The sequence below is a fragment of the Empidonax traillii genome, unplaced genomic scaffold (assembly GCF_003031625.1).
Source record: "Empidonax traillii isolate 1590-97213 ecotype Southwest subspecies unplaced genomic scaffold, ASM303162v1 scaffold1:size7828297, whole genome shotgun sequence".
NCBI classification, from domain to species: Eukaryota; Metazoa; Chordata; class Aves; order Passeriformes; family Tyrannidae; genus Empidonax; species Empidonax traillii.
In genome coordinates this window covers 5,419,628-5,444,129 of record NW_020955194.1, presented here as the reverse complement: position 1 = coordinate 5,444,129, position 24,502 = coordinate 5,419,628, and the positions used below count along the sequence as shown (strand labels likewise).

Here is a 24,502-nt window from a genome sequence, read left to right as displayed (position 1 = left end):
TGGTCAACTAGTATTGACTCTGCTTAGTTCAGGATATTAGACTGGGAGCGTTCCTGAAGTCCCTCTAAATCTGAATTATTCTATTATTCTGAGTAATTAAGGAAATAAAAAATCTCCAAGTCACCACAGCTAGATCTTATATAACACTTTGATCAGTAGCTTAGGATGGAGGGAAAATGAAGGAACAAAGTGTAATCACACAGAGATAAGTTGCTAAAAGGGGCTCTAGTAATTCTTTATGACTAACAGGCTAAGCAAATAAAACCTAAGGAAATGAGACTTCAATGATTATGCTGTCCATCACTCATTTCCAATAATAAATTTTCTAGCTTTTTAGATAGTTTCAGCCAAATCTGACAAGGAAGTATCAGTCTCAAAGGTAATTGTGTTGTTATAGGATTTTGAAAAATCGGTTGCTGGAGAGAAGAAAGAACATCCTTTTTGTTTTAACACTGAAAAAAGACAAGCAGAGGGTCACTGTGCTCCATTTTGTTTGACATCTGTAGTCCAGCCATCCAGCTGATACATGCACAGATGCAAAATACAGGTATGATCTGTATTCTGTGAGAATTATATGTGATTTTTTAAAAATTGTTTTCCAACCTTGGCACCCCACCTCTTTTTAATTTTCTTGCTGTCACACAACACTTGTAAACAGAAAGAATAAATCAGATCATCTGCCTCGAACTTACAGTGTTATTTTGGTGTTGCCCTAATAGATAGAGAATTGCCTCAAGGTCTTAATGAAGTTATTACTGAACCCAATTTTCCTGAGTGATATCAGACATAATGATATGGCAGCAAAATAATTGTCACTCTTACTTTATTTTAGCGTAACTTCCAAAAGAACATTTTCAACCTCATGCTAAGAATTAATCCCTCTTTTACTGGAAAAGCAACTGGACACTTAAAAAAACCTACCAATCAGATGAAATACCTCTAAATGAAAGCTTAATCTAAAAGAAAATTATATATTCCAGGAAGAATAAAAGAATATCACAGCAGAAAGAACTATTTGTGATGGATCAGAGGTATGGTCTCCTGTAGAAGCCAGAATACTAATGTGGATGTCTCAAACATGGATAGCTGGATAGCTGTGGAGCCAAGCAAGGACTGTTGATAAAAACAGTCTGTGAGAAAGAACAGGATGTGGCTGAAGAAGGTGGCATACAGAGGTAGGGCAGTACTTTTTCGGGACAAACATCCTTTTCCTGGCTCCTGGAGATAAGCACAACCCAGTACAGGGCAAGTACAGAAATGAGGTCAAGAAGGGGGCATGAACTGTTGACCAAAGATCAACCCAGTAGGGCAGGATCAAGACTACGAAAGTCCCCCAAAGCTCTTTGACCCATTTTCAGAAAAGCCTACAAGAATGAACTGCACATGATAACTAATTTGCACAGAAAGTGAGAAACTTCTCTCCAGGGTGGGAAAAACTTATCTATAAAAAGTTATCCCCACAAAGCCTGGGTGGTGCCCCTGGACAACCCATCAGCTGGATCAATAATGGTTGGTTTGTTGGTTTGTTTGTTTTTCTTTCTTTCTTTCGTTCTTTCTCTCTTTCTTTCTCTCTTTAATATTTCTCTGTCTCCCCTTTCACCCCACCACTTATTCTAAATCCAGTGCTTTGTTGTTATACTATAAGGGACTACTACTAATTTCTATAATGTGTATAATTTACTAATAAAAATTTTAAAAATCTTTATGGACCATCTGACTTTTGTTATTCCTTTCTGACAATAGGTCAGAATTTGGGTAGTCCCTTCCCCTTAAAGGTAGGATGCCACAGTCCCCCCAAAATAAAAGTAAATAAAAATCAGGTATTTTGCTTACTTTTACAAAAAATCTCTGGAATACTCTGTTTCAATTTGAGAAAGATTTTTTTTTTCTGTGTTTAATAAAACTACTTATTTGTAGTCTCCCAGATAAATAAATACAAGGCTAAATTAATCTCAAGACTCTAGATTACAAAAATTTTGGGAGCAGAGACTATTCTATCAATATGCAGTGTACCCAGTGCTGTAAGAATGAGCCAAAGCAAACAGTTTTTATCAAGTCAATTGCCATATTATTTTGGATCACACCAGAAATATTGACTAGCTTTTGCTGAAATCACCTCAGACATTGAGTTGTCCATAAAGAAAACAAAACTTGAAAGCTGACCAGCTCTACCAAATTGCTGAAGGTCATCGGGACAGAAGACTGAGCCTTGTAATCTCAAAACTATTTAATACCAAGGTCTATAACACAAAACTCGCTGCCTTCTACTCCAAACAAAACGTGTGTCTTTTTTGTGTCTTTGGCACATAGGGTTATATGTAATATATTTAAGAAAAGAAAAAAGTTGTATTCAAACTGCCTTGGAGAAGGAAAGAGAAAATTATACTTATTAGATGATAGCAACAACATGTACAGAACTGAGAAACACCAGTGATAAAAACTGTATAAAACAGAAAATTGTAACTACAGGTCTTAAAAGACTAGGTTCCCTCAGCTGTCAAAAATGCTCTCCAGGGATGTCCTTAAAGGTAAGTGTACACTGCACCATGGCAACTAGAGAGCAGCAATTCCTTAAAAAGCATCAAGAGAATTCTGCAAAGGAGCTCACCTTAATACATCCAATATGTATTGGACCTAATGGCAGTTCCCACAACATCGTCCTTCATCCAGTGCACAGCTGACCCAGCTAAATAATCAAAGTATTCACCCAGTTAAAATGTTCTCCTACAGCACAGTGTAATGATTCAATACCAACAGTGAAAGCATACCTCAGTTGTCAATGCTTTAGAGAAAGTAATAGAAGTCATCAGAGATGAAGTTTCAGACCCGAGGAAATGCTGCAGCTCTCAGCCTACATCTACACAGATGGATGTAGCCAAGCATGAATGTGCTCTGCCTGTGTCTTGAGATGGATGGCTATAAATTAGGACTATCTGTGGAGTTACAGAGATGCACTGACATAGCATTTCCCTAAAGCAAGTATACTCTGCATTTCAGCTGTGTCTCATAGCTCATGACACTGACCATGATGTCCCCTTTTTTTTGTATAACATGAAGTCCCAAAACAGTTCATATCCAGACAGCTCACATTTGCTTCTGCCTGTATTTGTCTTCATATATATTCACATTCCCATAGTTCTACAGCCCACATACTCATGACTAAGCCATAACATTTCCCAGACATTTCAGTGAAAATCTTAGTTTGCACAGCAGAAAAAGACACCACGATAACTCCCGTGTGAATGTAGTGTATTTTTGTCACGGAGCATTTTACAGTAAAGTTATGCTAAGTTATGCTAATTATCAGGCTTGAGAGTTGGTGATTTAAAAACACAAGATTCTTTTTCAGTTGAAACACTTTCACAGCACAAACACATGCTAGATTATCTCCTCTACTTATAAAAAGACATTCTTAATTATTTATATTCATCTAATTTTACAGTAGAGACACCTTCAAATCCCAGACCAAGAATTTTGTGTTTTAAACTCTAACTACCCATATGACAGTGATTTAATAAACATAGTTCTCTTCCCAAAATCTACAGTGTTATTTCTCATCCTGCCTCAACTTTGCTCTTTAAGTTTAACAAATCATTTTAAATTTCACTTGTAGCTATTCCATTTAGAATATGATCTTATAGGCATTGCTACATGAAAAGAGACATTTTAATGGCTATATATAAAGTAAGAATATTTTCCAGAATTTGCTGTAAATCAAATTTTTCTAGTTATAAACTAGGCCATAAAAATATTTCTATATATTTTGGGTTTCTTCACATTATAAATATTGACAGAAAGACCTATCTAGGTTGTCCATAATAAAAGATTTATACATTACATTACACCTTCTGGTAATACATTATTTTATACTTATTTGTAAGCAACTAAGCAACCAATGAAACTTACCAATACATTAACTCGATGGTGTGACATTATGGGGTCAAATTTAGTGGCAAATCTGTTGTAAGATTTTGATTATAAACAACTGCTATGGAGAGCATTTCTATACAGTAAGCAGGGTATGGAAATAAATTACCAACTAATGTTGGCTGTAAGAGTCAAGCATTATAAGCTGCCCTTTTCAAAATCCAAATGAGTAATTTGAGTCATTGTGAAAGAAAGCAAGAAAAAAACTCCTACCCTGCATGTAACTAAGCCATGGTAGCTATTTTGAGATTAACATTAGAAAGGAAATAATTTCCTTCTCTCATTGGGGATGAACTAATCTGGTCTTGTTTTCACTTTCACCTTGAATCTTGAGCCAAGGGTAATTTTAGTAACACGACTTACCACCTCAGCAGAAATATATGGGTGAATACTTTTAGGTAAGAGAGCAGCCACTATTTCTGACTTTCTCTCAAAATACCTAGGCCTTCCATTAGTTGCTTTTCTCCCTCTACTGAAACAAAGCCAGTTAATTCTAATTTTTGTCATTCGCTTTGTCAGAGTTAAGGCAAGGAACAAAGAAATTCTGACTGGACTTAGCGAAAGAGATATATAACAATACGTTCAGATATAAATTAAACTGCATTGTTTTGTTATATCTCCAAGTTAAGACTAATCTCCCCTAACTTTGTCTATCTAAAAGTAATGTGTCTAGTCTTATCTTGTCTGGTCTTTCTAAAGAGTCACTGGACCTACTATATAGTTCAACAGCTACTTGTGAAAGAATTGCCTGGGAGTATTTAATTGAGAAGGAACACAGACAAGTGCTAAAAAATAGATAACTAAAACTTGGATGGTTAAAGGTAGGTAAGATGACTTATACCTTATACCTTCAATGACAGTAGATGTCTCATATTATGAAAAGATAACTATACTCTCAATGCATCACTTGGGTTGAATGCAACTGTCTTTGTATTATATCTACATACTTTCTACTAAGCAAACAGAGCACAGAGGCTGGGTCTGATTCAGACACCAGAGACAGGCACGTCCTCAAGGCTTACTGGTTCTGCAGTAATACAGAACATAGGCAGATTACTTACATTTGAAAAATTCGTGTATTGCATTTCTTTTCCCTAATATCTTGATCCATGAATTGGGTTAGTTCTCAACAGAATATATCAGTAAGGGATTATGAAATTTGCTACTACGTGGTATTAGAAATATAACCACAAAATATTATTTCTCTGACAATGAATTGATTCCTTATGCCTAATAAATGCTTTTCATTAGCCCTTACCAAGCTAATTTAAGGTTATTCAGAAATAGTTGACAGTTGTCCTGTTGTTCAAAAATTAAAATAGTTCGTAGTATAAGCCTATTTACTAGTTCTTTATGGTTTGCTCTTGTTACTATAAAAATTACTAGTTGTCTGTAAGTTTTATAAAGCCATCAATCTCTTATTATTATCATTATTATGGATTTGCGATCTTTTCTGATATAAGACTGGCATATCACTTTTTTCCAGTTTTCAGAATTATCAAGAAACACTTTGTAAAGATATATGATATCAACTTTTCCTCATTGTCTCACAGCATTTAATTTTTAATGGATTTTAGATTAATTAGGTGAGAATTAATGCAGTCCATAATGCATGCCCTGGAAGGTAATTCTTAAATAAGACATGAAAAAGACAAAAATCAGTTGTCCAACACAAATACGAGAGATCCACTAGGATTTTAATTCCGGATCAAGAAATAGATTCAAAAATATTCAAGGTCTGAAATATTTGTAAGTCTCTAGTATTTTGCTTTTAAATTATATTCTTCTAGTTTTTTCTAATTTTTTTTTTTTGCATGGTGTTTTTTTTATTGATTCAACAATTTCTGGAAGTGTTAGAAAGGTTACTTTTAGGGTGCATGTGTTGTTCACAAAAGCAAGACACAGGCATAAATATCCTGGGAAGACAATATTCTGAGAAAACAAACAAGATCTTCCACAAGTGGTAGGTTGATAAGACAAAAAGTTATATAAGACTAATTTAAAAGACTATCTTTTACTATCTTCTTCCCCCCCTATATTATGTGTTCTCAGCTAAGATATATTGGGACCTGGTGTTACTGTCCCTTACTGAATAGTCACGATCAATACAAAAAACCAAGTATCTAAGATTGCTGCAGAGAAGGAAGACTATTGTGAAAATATGGTAAAAGTACAGGACAAATTATGGCATCTGAATGGTTATTCTTACTAGGACTGAAACTTTACCTCTCAAACTCAGATTGCATTACCTTAATACATCTGTTGGAAAAGATAACATAGCAATTTAGCATCATGAAAGCAAAAGTTGAAGCTATAAATTAAATCATAAATTACTCCTTAGTTCACAAAAGACAAATCATGCCATCGCTGTTCCCTGGAGCTTGCTTTGCACTCAGAAAACTGAAATGAAGGAAATAAATTCCACTTGGTATAAGATGATGTCACTCCCACTTCTCTGTTGGAAACACAACAGAAAAGAATCTCACTCCGAAATTAGAACCATGCTAGATCTAAGCTTCAGTTTAAAAATTAGTAAGCTGAAGATTAGTATTTATACAAATTTGTGAAAGGGTAAATATTTGCATTCATCCTAGGTTTCTAAAATCACTGAAAGAGTACTCTAAGATGATCACAGCATTTTTGCTTATACTCTTTCAGTTAAATATTGTCTGTTATCTTACAGTAAGTACAGTATGAACTCCTATTCAAATGCAGGAAACATGCTAAAATGACAATGTGAAATAAGGTTTTCAAATACTGTAGAAAAACTGGACTCATAAAGCTATTTGAGTGCTTACCATCATAATGTATTCCTGTCAAACTGGTGTGTGCTGTGCTATAAAACAAACTAAAAATCTATTTTGATTTCTAATTATTAAAAGAATTCAACACTTTTCTAATGGTTTGTGTGAGATTTAGAGTAAGCTCTCTTCTAGTAATTACAGAGGTAAGGGAAAGTGTTTTGTTCTTCCATCTGTCATCATGAAACTTGATTTTTTATTTACTTAAATAATAATTGCCATGTTATTACAAGCCTTTGATTTCCTAAAAGCAATATTCAGAAACAAACAGTTACAAGTATATTTGTTTCTGTAACCTTTCAAACATCGAATACTCACATTCACTTAGACACGCTCCCTTGAAAGCAAGACAGCTCCAATAATAATCCTAAAACTGTCCTAAAACATCATCATCAATAGCATATCTCATAAACACAGATTCATCCATGTCCCAAGGGTAGACTTACACTGATATTTTCACCCCTTACAGTCACAAACTGCTAGAAGTAAAATGCTAAAGGCCATATTGTCTTCCTTCACCTCCTCCCCATAATTTGAGTGCAGTCCAAACGCACCTCACAAAACAGCAGAAGCTACAGGGATCATCTGGAGTTCAAACAAAACCTTTGAAACAGTGACACAGTTAGACTGACACCACAAACAAAAGATTTTAAAGAAAAAGAAAGGCGTGTGATTCCAGACAGCAGCCAAGCTTATCGTCACCTTGAATTGCTGTCCATCACAGTAACAGGATAACTCCCTCAGGCAAAAGCCAGCTGGACAGTAATCATACTTTACAGTTCTCTGGTCCCTTTATTTGATGACCTCAAAATACTTGACAAACACTAATTCATTTCACCTCACATGACTTCTGCTGCTGGCTAAATACCACTACAGTCTAAATAAGGAATAACTGAGTGTCAGAGATGTAGCCCAAACTTTCAGCTTAACAGTAAATTGCTCTCCTTGCTATGTACCAGTGGCAGAAAATGCATTTGAGGAGATTCCAAAGGTTTCTCAGAGACTGGTCTACTAAAACAGTTACAGATTGGGCAAAGCCAGTCCCTAAGAAAAGAAGATTCCAAAGGTTTCTCAGAGCTTGGTCTATCAAAGAAAGAGGAGTTTGGGCAAAGCCAGTCTCTGGGAAAAGCACAACACCAAATATCCCCAGACTTTATTATCTGTGTGAGAAGATTTTCTTCAGTCTCTATTTCTAACTTATCCTTTGATTTTTCTGTACATGGCATCATGACTAACAAGAACTTTTCTTACCACACCAGAACGAGGCTTGCTATTCTTAAAAAAACTAATGGATGTAGAAGAACTTGTAACCTTTATCAGATTTTAAATCTCAGTTTTTTACACTTTAAATGTTGAGACAAAGCAAAGGTGACATGACGATTACTGAAATAGATTTTTTTATTATAATTCTCTCTGAGTATTATTTAAGCTTTACTCTCTTCTCTTTCCAGTAATCTGAAATCAAAGCTAGTGACTGGCTGGCAGTGGAAAATAATATGTCTGTATAAATCTGCCAAGTGACAGCTGTTTAACAATATTTCTAAACAACAAAACCCCATAAAAGTTACTAAGGATTGGATTGTAGGACAAAATAAGTTCAGGTTAAACCCACGCGAAGTTTTTTTTTTTTTTTTCTTCTAGTTATGGCTTACACATTTAGAATCCTATCTCATCCTACTATACAGCACAATAATTATTTGGACATTCAGTTAATTTTTTACAGAATAATTATAATGCATATAAGAATATTTTATCATATAAGGGATATTTCTAAACATGTGTAGTGCAAGAAGTGATATTCTAGAAAATATCAATCTGACACTTGATATCTATTGTCTTTTAAGGTAGCATATCAGATGAAACTTTTAATGTCAAGTTTTCAGCATTGTGTAAAATTCCTATGAACAGACATTATTTAAATTAATGGAACTAGTCATATATATAATAAATTTCATTATCAGATTAATTTCCTAAATTCTCAGGAGAATTGTCGAAGACTTTTCAGTGGTAATTCAATAAGTGCTTGAAACCATGTGTTCTTATCTAAGGCAAATTTATTTGTTAACTCTTAAATATTGTTTGTGACTTTAAAAGGTATCCCCACAAAAAGAAGACTAGAAAACAATCATCAACAGTAGGAAAAATATTAATGGATGCCATTGGAAAGAACAATTTTTAAAAGTTACTTACGCCTGCCGCTCCCTGTACATCTTGTTAACTTTGTCCCATTGAGAATTAAGTTGAGTCAGCTTTTCTTGTATATTTGCTGCTTCCTTTGGTGTAGTACTTTGCAAAGCCGGTGTCTTCTTACTGTGAATAATTTCTACACGACCCTGCAGTCTCCCCAGGCTATCTTTAATGCTCTGTAATAAATATCAAGATTTCAAAAAATAAAACCAAGACACTATTTTTATAAATAACAAATAATTGTTCATAAGCAAAAGAAAGCAGTGGAAAATATAATGAAGCAATAACATTGATGATAATAACAATAACCATGTGTAACAACTGATATAGTTCTTTTACTATGCCTTATATTTTACCCATCTGCCACTATTTTCCTACCATTGCTCTTCCTCATTGTTGGGCACTGTTGATTTTTTTTTTTCATTGTTCATTCCTTTTTACTGGTTTTAATAAAACCACATGGTCATTTTCAATTTTTTTTAATTTACTGAACACGCTATCCAAACATTTAGAATATGGATCTAACAATACTAGTTTTGATGCAGATTTTAAAGTGTTACTCCACTAGTAACCTTCAATGTATAAAATCTAGTATACACAAGGTTGCTGCAGAGATGTGTGTAGCTATTAGGAAGAAGTTGTTAGTCTTAGAAAGCTGTTATAAACCAGACAGACTTCATGGACAGTTTGAACTAAACTGAAGCACTTCCCAGTCCATGATTAGGGAAGGATAAAGTAACATTCCATAAAGCCTCTTGTGAGTAGTAATTAGAATGCATAGGTCTTGAGAAATGTGACTCACATTTAGCAGACTAAATGAATACTTATAAATAAAAGGGGAATTATAGATGTCTTCTTTCTGGAATGATTCACAATAAGGAATATGTTTCCTCCTTGTCAGCAATCCATCATGTAGAATGAAAGTTGGCTGGGTCTGTGTCATTGCTCAACAAATCTCGTTTGACTTTCCCAGCATAATGCCTCACACTCAGCATTCCTTACTCAGGTCTACCTAAATCTTTGTTTTACACACTCGGGCCATGGATAATTCAGGTATTTAATGTTATTAATCTGAATATAAGAAATATCAGAGGATAAAAACATAAAATTACTCCAAATCTTCCAAGATTCCCTTGAATATAAAGGAGGAAGCATCTTCACAAAATCTCATCATTTACTAAAAATGTGCATATTTAAATAACAAGAGAAAATGTTAAAAGGTGCCAGGACTTACTTAAGCACTCAAGTTGAGTAGCCTTCTTAGTAGGACACTTACAGTGTTTGACATGTATTAGAATGAAGAGTATATATGTGCCTATGTATGTTCAAATTGTATGGTTTTTTTAACCAAGAGATAAGTTTTCTAAATATTTAAAATAGATTAAAAACATCTATGCATTTCAGAATTGGTAAGTGACATATCCCTTAATGTTTAAAGCTAATGGTCTATGGTATACAATTTCCATATTGTATGGAGGTATATACAATTTCTGTGTCACATTTTTGCTTTCCTTTAAAGCACAGCTGCTACTGACAAAGCAAGATAATACAGCTGATGTTCTGCGAAGAAGCATGTCCAAGAGGAAAAAATAAAAAGAAAAAAAGAGAGATCATGTATATACGTGTATGCACATACCCATGTATCTCACACACATACCCCATCTTTCATGTTGAAGAGAATTGCTTCAAGCAGTTGGTTATCAACAATGCCTTGGGAGATTGTGTAACATGGTTAACAGAAGTGCACAAAGCTTTAATTTTTTAGAAAAAAAGGATAACAGAAAATCATTAGCAGCTGAAGTGACAGTAGCCTTTAGGGAATGATCCATCTCATTGCTCTTAAAAGAGAAATCTAAGTGCTAGAGATTTAAACACCAGTTCATTTTCACTACCTGGAATTTATCTTAATCTGCCAGTAAAAGACAACTTTCTGTAAAAATTCAGATCCTTGGCTATTTGTGTACGAATCTGTCACCAAGCACAGCATTACTGACAGATCTATTTGGAGAGTGCATTTGAGCACACCCAGTTCTAAGTTATGGTTAATTGGGTTTTATTGAGCTGCAGCAGAAAACCACTCTGAATTTCATGCTATGTGATGTTTCTGGATAAGAATCACTTAATACACACCATATACATATTCCAGTGTGCAAAGTTAAGAATACATTTTTTAGTAATTCCAAACATTTGTAGAATAATGCTTTATAGTTATATGCATAGCAGATTCATTACAATCTTCCATGCTTTTTTCACTAACATGAAAACCAGTAACAGCATAGTTGTTAGTGATCATGGATAACTGGAAAACTTCCACAAATTAATTACAATTTTAAAATCTGTATGAGTTACAATATCTGCTATGGGTATTAGTGGTTTAAAGAAATATTTTGAATGGGGATATTAGCTTCCAGAATCATAGATGTGTAAAGTGCACAGTAAAACCCCTATTTTCAGAAATAAGACATAGTAGAAAACTGCAAAAAACCTGTTCTGTCTTCTAAATAAAGAATTACCAAATAAAGGAAAAAATAAAAGTCAAAACATTAAAATACCTATATTTTTAAAACAATGACAGAAAACAACCCAATTTTTAATGAATTAAATAAGGACCACACAGGAAATATACAAAAAGATGAAATAGACAAAGAATTGTTAGAGTGACTATGCAAGAAGTTACATATATAAGAAATCTCTTTCTCAAAGACCAGATGGCTTTCCATATTAAAACTATTACATCATTGAAAAATATTATAGCTAAATGTATAACCATGTTCTACAATAAGATGCTCCTACCAAAATAAATAACATTTAAAAAAGTATAAAAAGAAATGCTAATATGTATATGCTTTACTGCAGGTTTGCAGCATTAATTATATAAAGCAAGTAGCTTCAAAAACTAAGTTTTGAAGCCACAGTTAATAGAATTAAGTAATGAACAGGCACAAGTATGCCATGACTATGACAGTGATTCTTACCATGAAATTCTACTAAGCACTTCCTCACATATGGATATAAATGCAAATTAGACTTCTTAAATTCCAGGTATCCTGTTTCACTTTAGCACACACACTTTTCCTATGTATTAGCAAACAGAAATATGTGTTGGTTTTAATTCTCTGGTTAATGAATGTATTTATTTCAGTGTATACATCTCTCATGAAACAATCCGGAGCTTGATGAAGTCAAGTAGCTTGCACGAGATAATCGATACACAGGAAAACTTTCTCTTAGTGTGAGTAATATAACCAGATTAGGTTGAATGTATGCAAATTCTTACTTTCATTTAACATCTGAAACACCCATTGCAAGGGAGGATAATTAGCTAAATTCTGAAGGCACTTGTTCCCTGTATTTGATCATGTAATGAAATCCATTGTAGTTAAAATCAATTCCATATGGATAACTCAAAGATTGTGAATTCTATCAATATGAACATCATCAGTAGGAGACAAAAGTATCATAATTTTTGTGCTTATAATACAAGTTGTACTATCTTCAGTATATCAGCCCGAATGTATTCATGTATTATTTAAATTTATTTGATTTATTATGTATGGTTCATCGATCTATGAACCATACTTTTCCATACAATCAGCTTGAGTTTCATCTTTTGACAGAACCGTAATATTTAAAATGTCTTGTTAAATACTGGAAATAAAGTGGTGAAGACAAACTGAAGTACTATATGTCCTAATATGTAAACAGCTTGTAATAGGACAGTGAAAACACTGCAACGTTGGCTTTATAAGATAAAGTGATGAGACTTGGTTTCTCTGATTTTTCTACTCCCTAGAGCTTACAATGAAGAGAACAACATTCCTGAGTTTCAGCAGATTTTCTAAATGTGCTCATAAAAGCATTGCAATTTACTAAAAGTTAGAACCTATCACATTTTTGCCGTAAGATCTCACTTTTTAGTATTTCACATGCCTTTGATATAAAAAGTCAGTGCTCAAATTATCTGACATTTAATACCAGCAATTTTTAATTTATATTCAATATTTATCCTATTTGATAATGAGCAATCATTTTTACTTTGGAGAAAAATATTCAATGCTGTTACCACTCATTCTTGTAAATAACCTTATTTTTCCTTTAAAGGATTAATTAAAATGGATTTTTTCTGAATGGGAGTGAAAAAAAGCAAAAGCTCAGTTTTAAAACACAGAGCTATTTATGACAGTTCTGTAATTTGATTCATGCAAATCTGTCAGGAAAAAAAAAATCAACCACAATTTAATTTCAAACCTTTCCCAACCAGCTGCTGAACAATTTATGCACTTCTTTTCTATTTTTACTGCAGGATAATGACAATGATGGATGCTTTTCCTCGGAAATAAATATTCATTAAGCAGGCTCAGATCAAAACTATATCCTTCCAAAAGCCCACGAATGTGCAAGACCCATTTGCCTCTTCTAAGAGATTTATTTGGGAGGAAGATGGAACTGTGCCCACAAATGCATCTCATAACAATTTAATAGTTCAGTTAAATTAAGCCTATGGTAGTAGTAACTTGTAACCTCAGTAATCAATATTATTAAAGTTGGTGTCAACTCTAATAATACCAAATATACGTGGGTGAACAACAGATTAGTTATGCATATAAATCAGATAAAGCTAGCCCAAATGTAAAGCATTGAGAAGAACAGGAAGTCAGTTGCCAGTAAACTGCTTGAGTTAGGTCACTGTTCCTCCATCCAATCTATTAGGGAACGCAGGTTCATCAATAAGGACCAAGTAGGGGCTCATTAGCCATGATTTGCATGGTCCATGAGCTTTTTTGCGCGGAAGCTATTGTTTAAAGTGAAAAATTATAATAGAACTGGCATGCTGTGTGTTTCAATACTCAGAATTACTTTAATCTACTGGTACTAAATCAGAGGTGGTAAAAAGAAATGCCCTACTGTTATTTCACACCACCCTATTATCAGTTGTATGCTTCCTTTGATCCAATACTTCACTCTTATGCTTCACTACACATACTATACTGCCCTGTTAGGAAACTGAGAACACCCTCATTTTCAAGAGCTAATAAGAATATTTGTTTGTGTGCACGTCTCTATAGAGATGCCTGAAATGTATAAGATCTGTGAATGTATACAATTTATAAATAGATGGGATTTTACAGAAGCTAATAGCAGCACATGGATGTGGTTTTATTACATTTCCTCTGATGTGGAAAGAGATAAATGTGCTTCTACAGAGGAAAATCCAGAGAACATAGAGCCACTGCCCTGATTCTCTCTCTAAGCTTATTTCTTATAGCTGACTGTAGGCAAATTCCTCCTTAGGCTAATATTTACTTCTTACAAAACCTTTTCTTTCCCAAAATAATCACACAAAAAATGGAAATGTAGTCTTCCCTTCATGCTGGATGACAATTTGGAATTGCTGTAATTATATGCAGCACTTGAGCGTGATTTTTTTACAAGGCTTTCCTCATACAAACATTATTCTGCAAGAGCTGATAACTCATTCATCTACTTAGGCTTACAACTTTAATCTTACTCTCTTCTTATGTCAATACCGTGCTGGAAAAATTCCACCAATTTCAAGGGATTTCACTGTTGCAAGCATTGAAGAAACCAAACAGTTGTATTTAAAGTCATACTAACGATACTGAATTAGCTTTTTCTTAACTACATAATCTACCTATTGACCAATATTCTCTTTTTAGCTAATTAAATTATAATAACTACACAGAGTACAGACCCAATAAGACTTCAAGCTTTTTTGGTCTAACATGGAATGCAACAGCTAAATCTTCCTTGGTTTTGTTCCTTGTCCACAGCCAAAATTGGGTGCGGACAGGGTTACTTAGTAATCACTTTAACTTACCAATCATAGAATCATAAAATCATTTATGTTGGCAAAATCTAAATTGAGTCCAACCATTAACCCTGCACTGCCAAATCCATCACTGAGCCATGTCTCTAAGAGCCACATCTACACATCTTCTAAATACCCCTAGAGACGGTGATTCAGACACTTCCCTGGGCAGCCTGTTCTAATGTCTGAAAACTATTTCGGTGAAGAACTTTTTTCTATTTATACAAACAAATCTTTGACTACAAATTCTGTCTTTAAATAAACATCTGTCTCTCTTCATCCTTTCTCTCCCATTCAAGGACGTACTTTGTAGATACCCTAATGCTTTTGTCCTCCCAACAGAGGTGAAACAGATAAAAATAAATAAACACTTCAGTGTTCTCGTATTTTGCACCATTGGGCCCTCATATATAAAAATCCATATATGCACACATCACAGAGAGAGGCTTAGCACTTGCAAAACAGATGTCTCAAAATGAGTGCAGGCTGCCCAAAAATTATGGAATTCAATCACTGTTAAGGAAATCTTTCTATCTTACCTTGAGACACTCTTCTTGTTTGAAGAGATCCTCACAATCCTTAGCCTGCAGAACAGGAGAATTAAGGCGCTCTTCTACTTCAGACAAAGCTTGCAGAAGGTGATGGATCTCTGCCAGGTATGTAGAAGGCACATGAGTGGTTTCCACAGTCATAGTTTCAGTCATCACAAAAGTTGTATCTTCACGAACTGTTTGCTAGTATAGATATACAACAGAATGCTTCCTTTAGTTCCTTAACACTAGACAAACTTAAAACTTAATGCAATTTCCAGTTCACAACCCAGAAACAATCAAAAGTAACTTCCAACAACAAATGCAGGGAACATTTGAGGTTTCTGACACAGATCACTCACTCCACTTGTCTGTTTGAAAGGGCAGGTACTGAAATTAATCCATGCAAAAGTGTACAAATACTCTCCAAAGAAATGAAGATAGGAAATAAAATAGTATCCTGAGACTATGCTGTTACTGAGATTTTAGTGCAAGCCCTTTTAAATCATCACGCCTTTTTAAAAACTGTCCTCCATTATAGAAATTCCATGTATGCTACATCTAGAATACTAAATCATTTCAAGGTGTCCATTAAATAATGATTTGTGTAATAGACACAATTCCTTAGATTGCAACACAAAACAACCATGCCAACTCTGCACTTCCAACATTATACTAAAACCTTTCTCTTTAAAGTAGCAAGTATAATTTGGAATTCTATTATTTGAAAGGTATTTAATACATTAATATTTCTTAAAACAAACAAACAAACAAAAAACCTCATCCCAAAACAAACAACCAAAACCAAAATCAGCAAGATACCTCTTCAGGAAGCTGGGAATTTTTTGTTTTGTTTTTAATCTGGAAAAATATGAAATAGACACCCTATTCTGAAAGCACATGCATACACCAAATGTAAAGACATCCCAGAATGTTTCGGTTCTGAGAAAACTTTGTTGTCCATGGCATTTGGAAACATATTAACATATAAGGTGACAAAAAATTGGCTGTTTATATAAATTCTCTGTATTTATGATTTGATATGTTAATAGATCATAGATAAAAAAGTAATACTAAAAGTGCGCTTTGGAGCAGGGAGATCTGTGATAGCTTCTTTTAGGTAAACTCTGAACACTAGATCACCTGCATGTCCATTAGAAAAGGCAAAATTTAAGATATCAATTATTTGTTGTTTTCTGAACATAAGGTAGTTTTGTCACATCACAGAGGATTCTTAGTGTGGGACCACGATCCTTTTAGTTTGACATCTGTCGTCTCAAAAATGTAAATTTTACTTATTGAGAACCTCAAAGAACTTTTAAAAGTAATTGTTCATAGACTTCCAAAAAATATATTATTTAGGTGCTTCAGTCCTTACTGATAATTATGGATTTTGGAGCTACAGATGTGAAAGATAATGGATCAATGGTCCTGGAGAAAACAATATCCTTAGCTGGCTACACAGTATGCAAAAGAAAACAAACACAAGCGCACACTACCTCAGTAAGGTGTCTCATTTTAATTCATGACATATTTCTCTCTTCAGTTACCGAGCTGAGTCATCTGGTTCTTAAATTTTTTTTTTTTTTAGTCTTAAAATATGCATATACACACTCTAGAAGATGTATGCATATCACATATAAAGCCCATAAAGTTATCTGTAGACTTGTGTTATTCTGCTGCATTTCTTATGCAAATTTAATTGCTTTGCTTACACTTTTCCCACTAAATGACTTTTCTCAGTACATCTGCTAACACTGAAACCTCTCTAATTAACATACCACTGCTATAATTTTTATTATTTAAAATAAATTGCTTTTAAAAATTGTGTTTGCCCTCCATATGTTTCATGAATCACATGCTTAGCAAAAATAACAGTTTATTCTTGACAGGCCACTGTGGCCCTTATGCAGCAATATATTTTAATTCCTCAAGACTACACTGTGACACTCCTAAATGTAGCAAAGACCTTCAGACCCACATAAGGAACGTTTTAACTATAATTTTATTTTTATTTTTGACTGAGAAGACAGACTATTTCTATTCACAGTAATGCAAAGAGCATGCTAGGTGTGCAAGGTTATTCACTCAAAAAGAGGTCATATGAATATGTAAAGTGACACACAAAATAAGATTAGTTTCTATAGTTGTATTAGTCTGTATTTTTCAATCCAAATTAAGGCTAATAACTGTGTATTTACACATTTGTACACATGCACGTATATGTGTGTACATAAAACAAAACCTCTGCCTTCTTGCTCTAAACAATTCCTGAAACTACAAAAAAGTCAAGCTGAAATCTGATGTCTGAGCACTTCACGGATATCATGTTTAATTATTTTTAGTGGCAAAATTGTGTATCTTTTAATTTACAAAGAAAAATGGGCTGTATGTTACCACATATTCACATTGTCTTTACAGAAAAATTCACATTCATATTTCTCCCAGCTGGATGATTACTTGTATAGTTCTACAATTGTTTATATTGTCAGATAAACTGGAAAGTACTAACAGATAAATAAATAAATAAGTTGATATTTAAAAGCACAGACTTATCAGAAACTGCCCTCATGTTTTGCTACATTATTTATTACCTATTCTAAAAAAAAAATCACAGTCAAAATGAATTAGTTTCTGAACACTATTTGAATGAAAGAGTTGAAAAATTGATGCTACTTGAGAAATCAAGGATTAAGTATCTGATTTAAATGGTGTTTTTAACAGGTCACATGTGTTTCTTCCCTTCTGTCTTTCCTTCACTGACAATGAAGATAGAACCCAAGGCAGAAGGTTGGCATCTTGCACTAAGGAATACAGGGTAGGCATATCAGAACTGACAATTTTAATCAGCAAAGAAAGGGAAACATTTTATCTTGTCCCCATGTTTTTTGGAATTGCCTTATGATAGAAGATACAACAGGCAGAGTCATTCCCTATATTCTCAACAAGCATCTTTTTACTATAAATGAAAAGCTAAAATTGAATCATATCCCAACACTGTGATGAGAAAAAACTTACAAAAGGAGATTGTAGCAGCTGGGAGCCACTACTATTAAAAAATAATAATAATTCAGTAAAGATACATGTAATTGCTAATGCCAAAATTGCACATAAGAACTGTGGTAGGTTAGGATTTTATAAGGATTAAAAATAAATAGGAAAATGGAGATTAAAGTTTTATATAACTGTTTAAAAATGGGTTTGAGCAAGATGAATCTGAAAAAGTGGCAGAATGTATAACAGAGTTACTTAAAAATGCTTAAACAAATAATATTTTAAAAATATATAATACAAATAAATGGTTAAGAGTGATTGGCAAATGCTGGGTTAAATGGCCATTTCCTATATTGCTATAGCTTTAAAATAAAATTTAAGCAAAATTAACTTACTATCTATTTTTCCTTGATTGTCAGTGATAGACTGCTGTGAAAATTATTTATACTCTCTGAAAAAAATCAACTTATTTTGAATGAGGTGTAACTTTTCAGGCATTGCTTTTTACCAAGCATTATCATCTCTAGAACAGTAAACTGAATTTTCTTCCCCATCATTACACATTTTTAGTTAAGGGTCAGGATCTTTCCATAAATGTGACTCTACCTACACTGATTTGATTGATAGCTATCATGTCCTACCAGGTGCAAATGAAACACAAGAAGTAAATTCATGACCTTGCCCCTATAGAGAAGGACAGTAAGCAAAAGTAAAACAAACCAAACAAACAAAACAGCAACAAAAAAAAGTAGCAAAAAAGTAGTACAGAAATAATGCAGGGTTTGCCCACAAATTCATACACCTTCTCCAAAGAAACACCTGTGATCATTATTGCTTCATCTAGCACAGTATCACCTGGTGGCACCAGATCTAACTAGCCTTGGAAAATGCTGTTAACATCCTTCTAACAGTGGGAAATTCAGTGTTAAAGCGAATTTCACTGATCTCAGTACATCCATTACTATACTCTTCCTGCAGAGGGAATAATCCCAACATCACTTCTGCTTTTCAGGAATTCAGATCCAGAAAGTCTCCAACTTTTTTGTGTAAGATCCTGACAAGTGTTCCATTTTTGGTTCCTGATTACGACAAGCCTCCAAACTCATAGAGACCTTACTGTCTGTGCTTTTGATTGAATAACTTCACACAAACAGAACACGTGGGAGGAGTAAAGCGGCAAAACACTCCCATCAGTGTTACTGTACCACAACACTGCTCCGAGCAGCATCCTGGTGAGAGGTTCAGGAAAAACAAACAAATGTGCCTCTTCCTGAAGCGAAACACTTGAGAAAGCATTCTTTACAAGCAGCTCTGAGATAGGTGAGCGTGTGAAAAGTCAGTGATCTCTCCAGAATAAACGAAGGTGTGCTTCACACGAGAAAAAAGAAGCAGACAGCGGATCACCTTCTGGACAAGGGCAGTGATACCTCAAAGAGCCCCGTAAACTTTGGAACAGTTGCTTTCTAAAGCAAACTTTATATAGCACATGGTATTTGCTAGCCCATGTTTACCATCAATATATCAAATAAAGAGTTAAACACACAAAAGTATGATAAAATGCTGTCAGAGATCAATAAAACCACTTTCAAGTGCATGTTTATAAAGAGGCTTTTATTCATCTGTTCCTACGCCAACTGTGAGTGGTGACGTCAGCTAACATTTTGAAAAATAAATTCTGTCTTCCATGCTGCTAGCATATCTTACCTGTAATATGTGTATATATGTAGGATGAAGATCAAAATTATACTTCTAATGTGGAATTTTCAAAATGAGATTGGATGTCCTTAGTCAATCCCAAACAAATTATCTATCAGTAGAAAAAGGAGCATCTCTTTCGAGAACAGAGAGACCGAAATCCTGAATACAGGATTTAAAATGTATAAATGCCTTAATTTATACATTCCATGAAGGCAAGGCCTTAAAATCCACTTGGCAGCAATAAAATGTATTTAAAATCTTTCAAAAAAAAAATCATATTTTCAAGTAAGAATGTAAATATTCTCACACGTATACGATTATTCTACCGATGGATGGTTGCAGTCCACAAAATCCTGCACATTGCAACACCTCAACCATATAGTTTAATGCTTGTATCTTATTTCATCTGTGAGTTATATAAAAAATAGAAACTTTAAAAATACACATGACTATTTTCAGCACTGTTCCTGGACAGAGAGTGCTTTATGTCTTCACAACATTTCACTTCTAAGGCATACCTTAGTGGCTGAAAAATGCTGCAGTTTTCTATGACAAAATGAATCATTTGATCCATACATAAAATTAAATGAAGACAGTTAAAATGAAGTTATTCCTAATAATAGCATGAATTAGGAAACATTTCAGTAAACTTTAGATTCTAGAAATAGAAATACAAAATTGAAGGCTTTGATTTTGAAAACTATCAGTCAACAGGCATCAACCAATCTGAAATTACTTCCTCTTACATTGTTTTATTTATCAACTTCATAACTTGATTGAAATGTAAAAGTTTTATCCATGAGAAAAGGTCTCTTCCCTGTATGTATAAGCTTAAATTATGGGATATCTCCCAAAACCTCAGACAGTCCTGCTACAGTCTGATCCGTGCATTATTTTCACAGTCAGATGGAGTGAGAGGGGAAGAAAGAAAGATACAGACAAAAGCTATAGTAATTAATTTAAAACATTAATTCTAGAGTATTCATAGTTCTAACTCTGTTTTTTTTTCTTGACACAGAGTAAGAAAAACATGTAGAGTTGAAAAACTATGAAAGAGCACATCATATATTTTCTAATAGCCACTTCCAGGCTGATAGATGCTGGAAAATTGGTGCCAACATTAAGCTGCGATTCTTTTCCCAAAGTTTTTCATTCATCCTCAGGTTTTTTTGCAGATCATGGTCAAGAAAGCTGACTCTAGGTAAACCTATTTGTTTAAAAAACTGCCACTGTCAGTGTCAGAGAAGTTAAATGGTGTCACAGGATCACCTCTGGGTTGTTCTTGAAAGATCCAAAGCTCATAGGTGAATTGGATACTAATCCATCACTGTATAGTTCTTTACTTTTGTCCAATAGATATTTTCTTATTTTGCTCTTCTAATGTCGTTTCTCTCACTTATATCTCCTTTATATCTCTCTCTCACACTCATTCTAGGAATAAAGAAGAATTAGTCTGCCTCTTCTTCTTGGCAACCACTATTCCTTTATTTAACCCAAGAAACATTTAAGCAGGGATAAGAGAAGAAAACCAGTTTGTTACAATGCTGCTGATTGTGAGAACCATGGAAAACAACAACTGAAAACAATGGCAGCACATTACCACTGAAGTATCTATGTTAATTAGATGCAGACAGATAATTAGGACATCAAGTCCAGTGTTTATCTGTCATAGATTTATTTAAATTAATGATTGATTTATATTTTATAAAATATTTTGATATATAAACATATTTTAACGGTTAAAAAAAGTTTAAATTTAATTAAATTAACTAAATAGAGCTCCACAGGGAAATTTTACCTGAAAACTGCAAGATGCCCTTAAAATACTGAACTTTAACAAACTCTTGAATTTCATATGTAAATTTTACCAGTTTAATCTGGTTCCAGAAGTTGATCACATACTCTCTCACCTGAATTCCTCATCCAGTTGAGAAACAGGCATTTTGAATTTGTGAATGCTTTACAGAATCTTAAACAGAATAATGTCTTTTATTTGGAAAAATGAAGCTTATGTTAGTTCACAGTAAGTACTAAGAGTGCTGGTACTTTATCCGTGTTGCAGGCAGCTATTGAACTGCTCAGACTAAATCACTTACCTTATAAAAATAAATGCATGTTTTGTATAACTATTATCCTTATTCATTCTTTTCAATACAAAGTCTAATTGGTATGAAAAAGACAGTGTCTCCTGATGTTTATCATTTGGCCAATATTAATATCTTTCTCTGTATGGCCAAAATCCAGGCCCCAATATTTCACTAGTAAAATGACCATAAATTTCAATAGAATGTTTGTGTGTAATAAAATTACTGAAATGACTTAGATAAGCCTTTTTCCTTGTATATACATCAATAAATACATAATTTTGACAGATTGCAAGCGATTCTGTTGTCCTAAAAATACTCTGGCTTACTATTTACAGCATTCATAGTTCAGCTGAGAGAGGAAAACTAAAAGACCACTATATATAACTGCAGAAAGAATGTTGAATAGCTTGATAAAATATGGTAATAGGACATATGAAGTAAGAATTTACAGTGTAGGTTCTGCACTTGTGTTGATCTAGAAAATGTTTTCTCACAATAAAGGCCTTCAGTGCTCCACACTCAGAGTAATTTCAGTCAGCTCAGGAAAATCTAAACTGAGCCATGATACAAACATGTTCATAGACTTATGCAATGAAAATATTGGAAAAAAAATTCTATAAAGCAGACATTAAGTAAAGCTAATTTAATTAAATGTAATCAACATAATAACTGATTTTGATCCTGACTTGAATTAAACTCTCTGAATCTAGTTTTTTCCTCTGCAACAGACAACTATTGTCAACACCCTGGAAGAGTAGCGTAAACTGTTGCTGAAAAATAGTAACTGAAAGATTTTTAAGTTACTGTTTTTAGAGGTTTAGACTGTAGCAGAGGGAATCGACAACTTTTCTGCAAATACTGTGTGACTGTCAAGGCTTAACGATTTCAGATCCTGCAGAGAAATTTTAGAAATAAATGTCTGTTAACCTCTATAATGTTACAATTTTTCTTGATTTTTTTTAATAGATGTGCAATTTAAATATGCAAAAACTGCATTTTGCTCTAGGATTAAACTTGTTTTTTGAAAAGTACCTTAAACTTTCATGAACTTCAAAGGGATTTAGTGGTTAATTTTATGATAACATTATAGTAAAATATTCCACTCTTTAGTAAGTTATTTGGATTTCATAACTGAAATTACTACAAACTGATTTCAAATGGAAATTTTTAGCTGAAATGAAGTAGAACATCTAACGTGTCTTAGAACAGAAATTATAAATCTGTCTGACTGAAAATCTGAATTTTCTGCCAACTGTTTATTTTGCCACATTATAAAGACACTCTATGAGAGAAGAATCTTGCAAGACGACAAGAACACCAGTTTTTTTTTTCAACTTAGTGTCATTTTGGGTTTTATGCAGTTGCATTTATGTGTTTGTGTACCATGTTTAACCTGTGAAAGCAATAAACCCACCTTTTTCCTTATAGAATTTCATGTTACTCTGTGACAATTTTCACATTGAGGAACACTACACCAAATTGATTAAGGTCTCAAAAATGTCTTTAAACAGAACATGAAGCGTTTGAGGTAATATAACTGCATCTCAATACAACTGGTGACAGAAATTTCCTTTTTATAAATATGCACCCATATATTGGTCAATTAGTTGTTGGATATTTACTGCTACTTATTTGTAAGACAATCAGGATTTTATAAGAATCTGTCATGATACAGAGAATAAATTCTTATAAGGTCATTGTTTCTAGATCCTCCTGACAAGTCTTCCCAACAAATATTGGGGAAAAGTAGAATCCACGGAGAATGATAATTTTAATTTCACACTTTGATATCAAAAATATATTATCTCCAACAAAGGTAAGAAAAGCAAATCTGTCAATAAGCAACATAATTAAAGGTTCTCTTCAGTGCAGTCTTGCTATGTTTATTCAATGAAGCATAATGGATTGCAAGATATACAGTACAACTAAATCTCACTGATTTATAGTAACAACCTTCAGTTGTTAAATAACTTATTGAATACAACATTAATTATAAATAAAAATGCAGCTATTTCTTTTGTTTTAAAGAAAAAAATCAATTTTGTATTTTTATTGTATGGTTTTATTCAGTTGGTGATTAACATAGAGAATCCCTGTGAAAGGTATTTTTGCTGATATATGCATGTGTTCAAATGAATAGTTTGAATTTTCATTTTTCTTTTGTATTTTAAAATCTTTCACAAACAACTAATGAATCCTCACAACATCCCTGTGAGGTAGGTACTTAAGCTGTTTAAAAAAAAAAGAAAAAAAAAACCTCGAGAAATTCTCTGCTTCACTGATTCAGCAAAGTCAAAACAATAACAACAGGTTATTGCACTTCTCACTCTGATTTTAGTCATGAAAATACACTACCCCTCTCAAGTTTCAGTAGCTTCTATAAAACTTCCAAAATATTTCATACGAATATCACCTAAGTCATTGTCAAAAGAGCAATATATTTTCCAT

General features: G+C 33.5%; 1 protein-coding gene across 10 annotated transcripts in view; it reads right to left on the bottom strand.

The window, feature by feature from the left end:
* Window positions 1–24,502, bottom strand: part of DMD (dystrophin) — a 996,724-nt gene that overhangs the window by 566,875 nt on the left and 405,347 nt on the right. For all 10 annotated transcript variants that reach the window (XM_027888128.1, XM_027889056.1, XM_027888040.1 and 7 more), the window contains 2 exons: window positions 15,285–15,479; window positions 8,919–9,091 (listed from right to left, as the gene is read on the bottom strand). In XM_027888128.1, coding sequence (XP_027743929.1) covers window positions 8,919–9,091; window positions 15,285–15,479 — 368 coding nt within the window. The remainder of the gene's footprint in view (window positions 1–8,918; window positions 9,092–15,284; window positions 15,480–24,502) is intronic.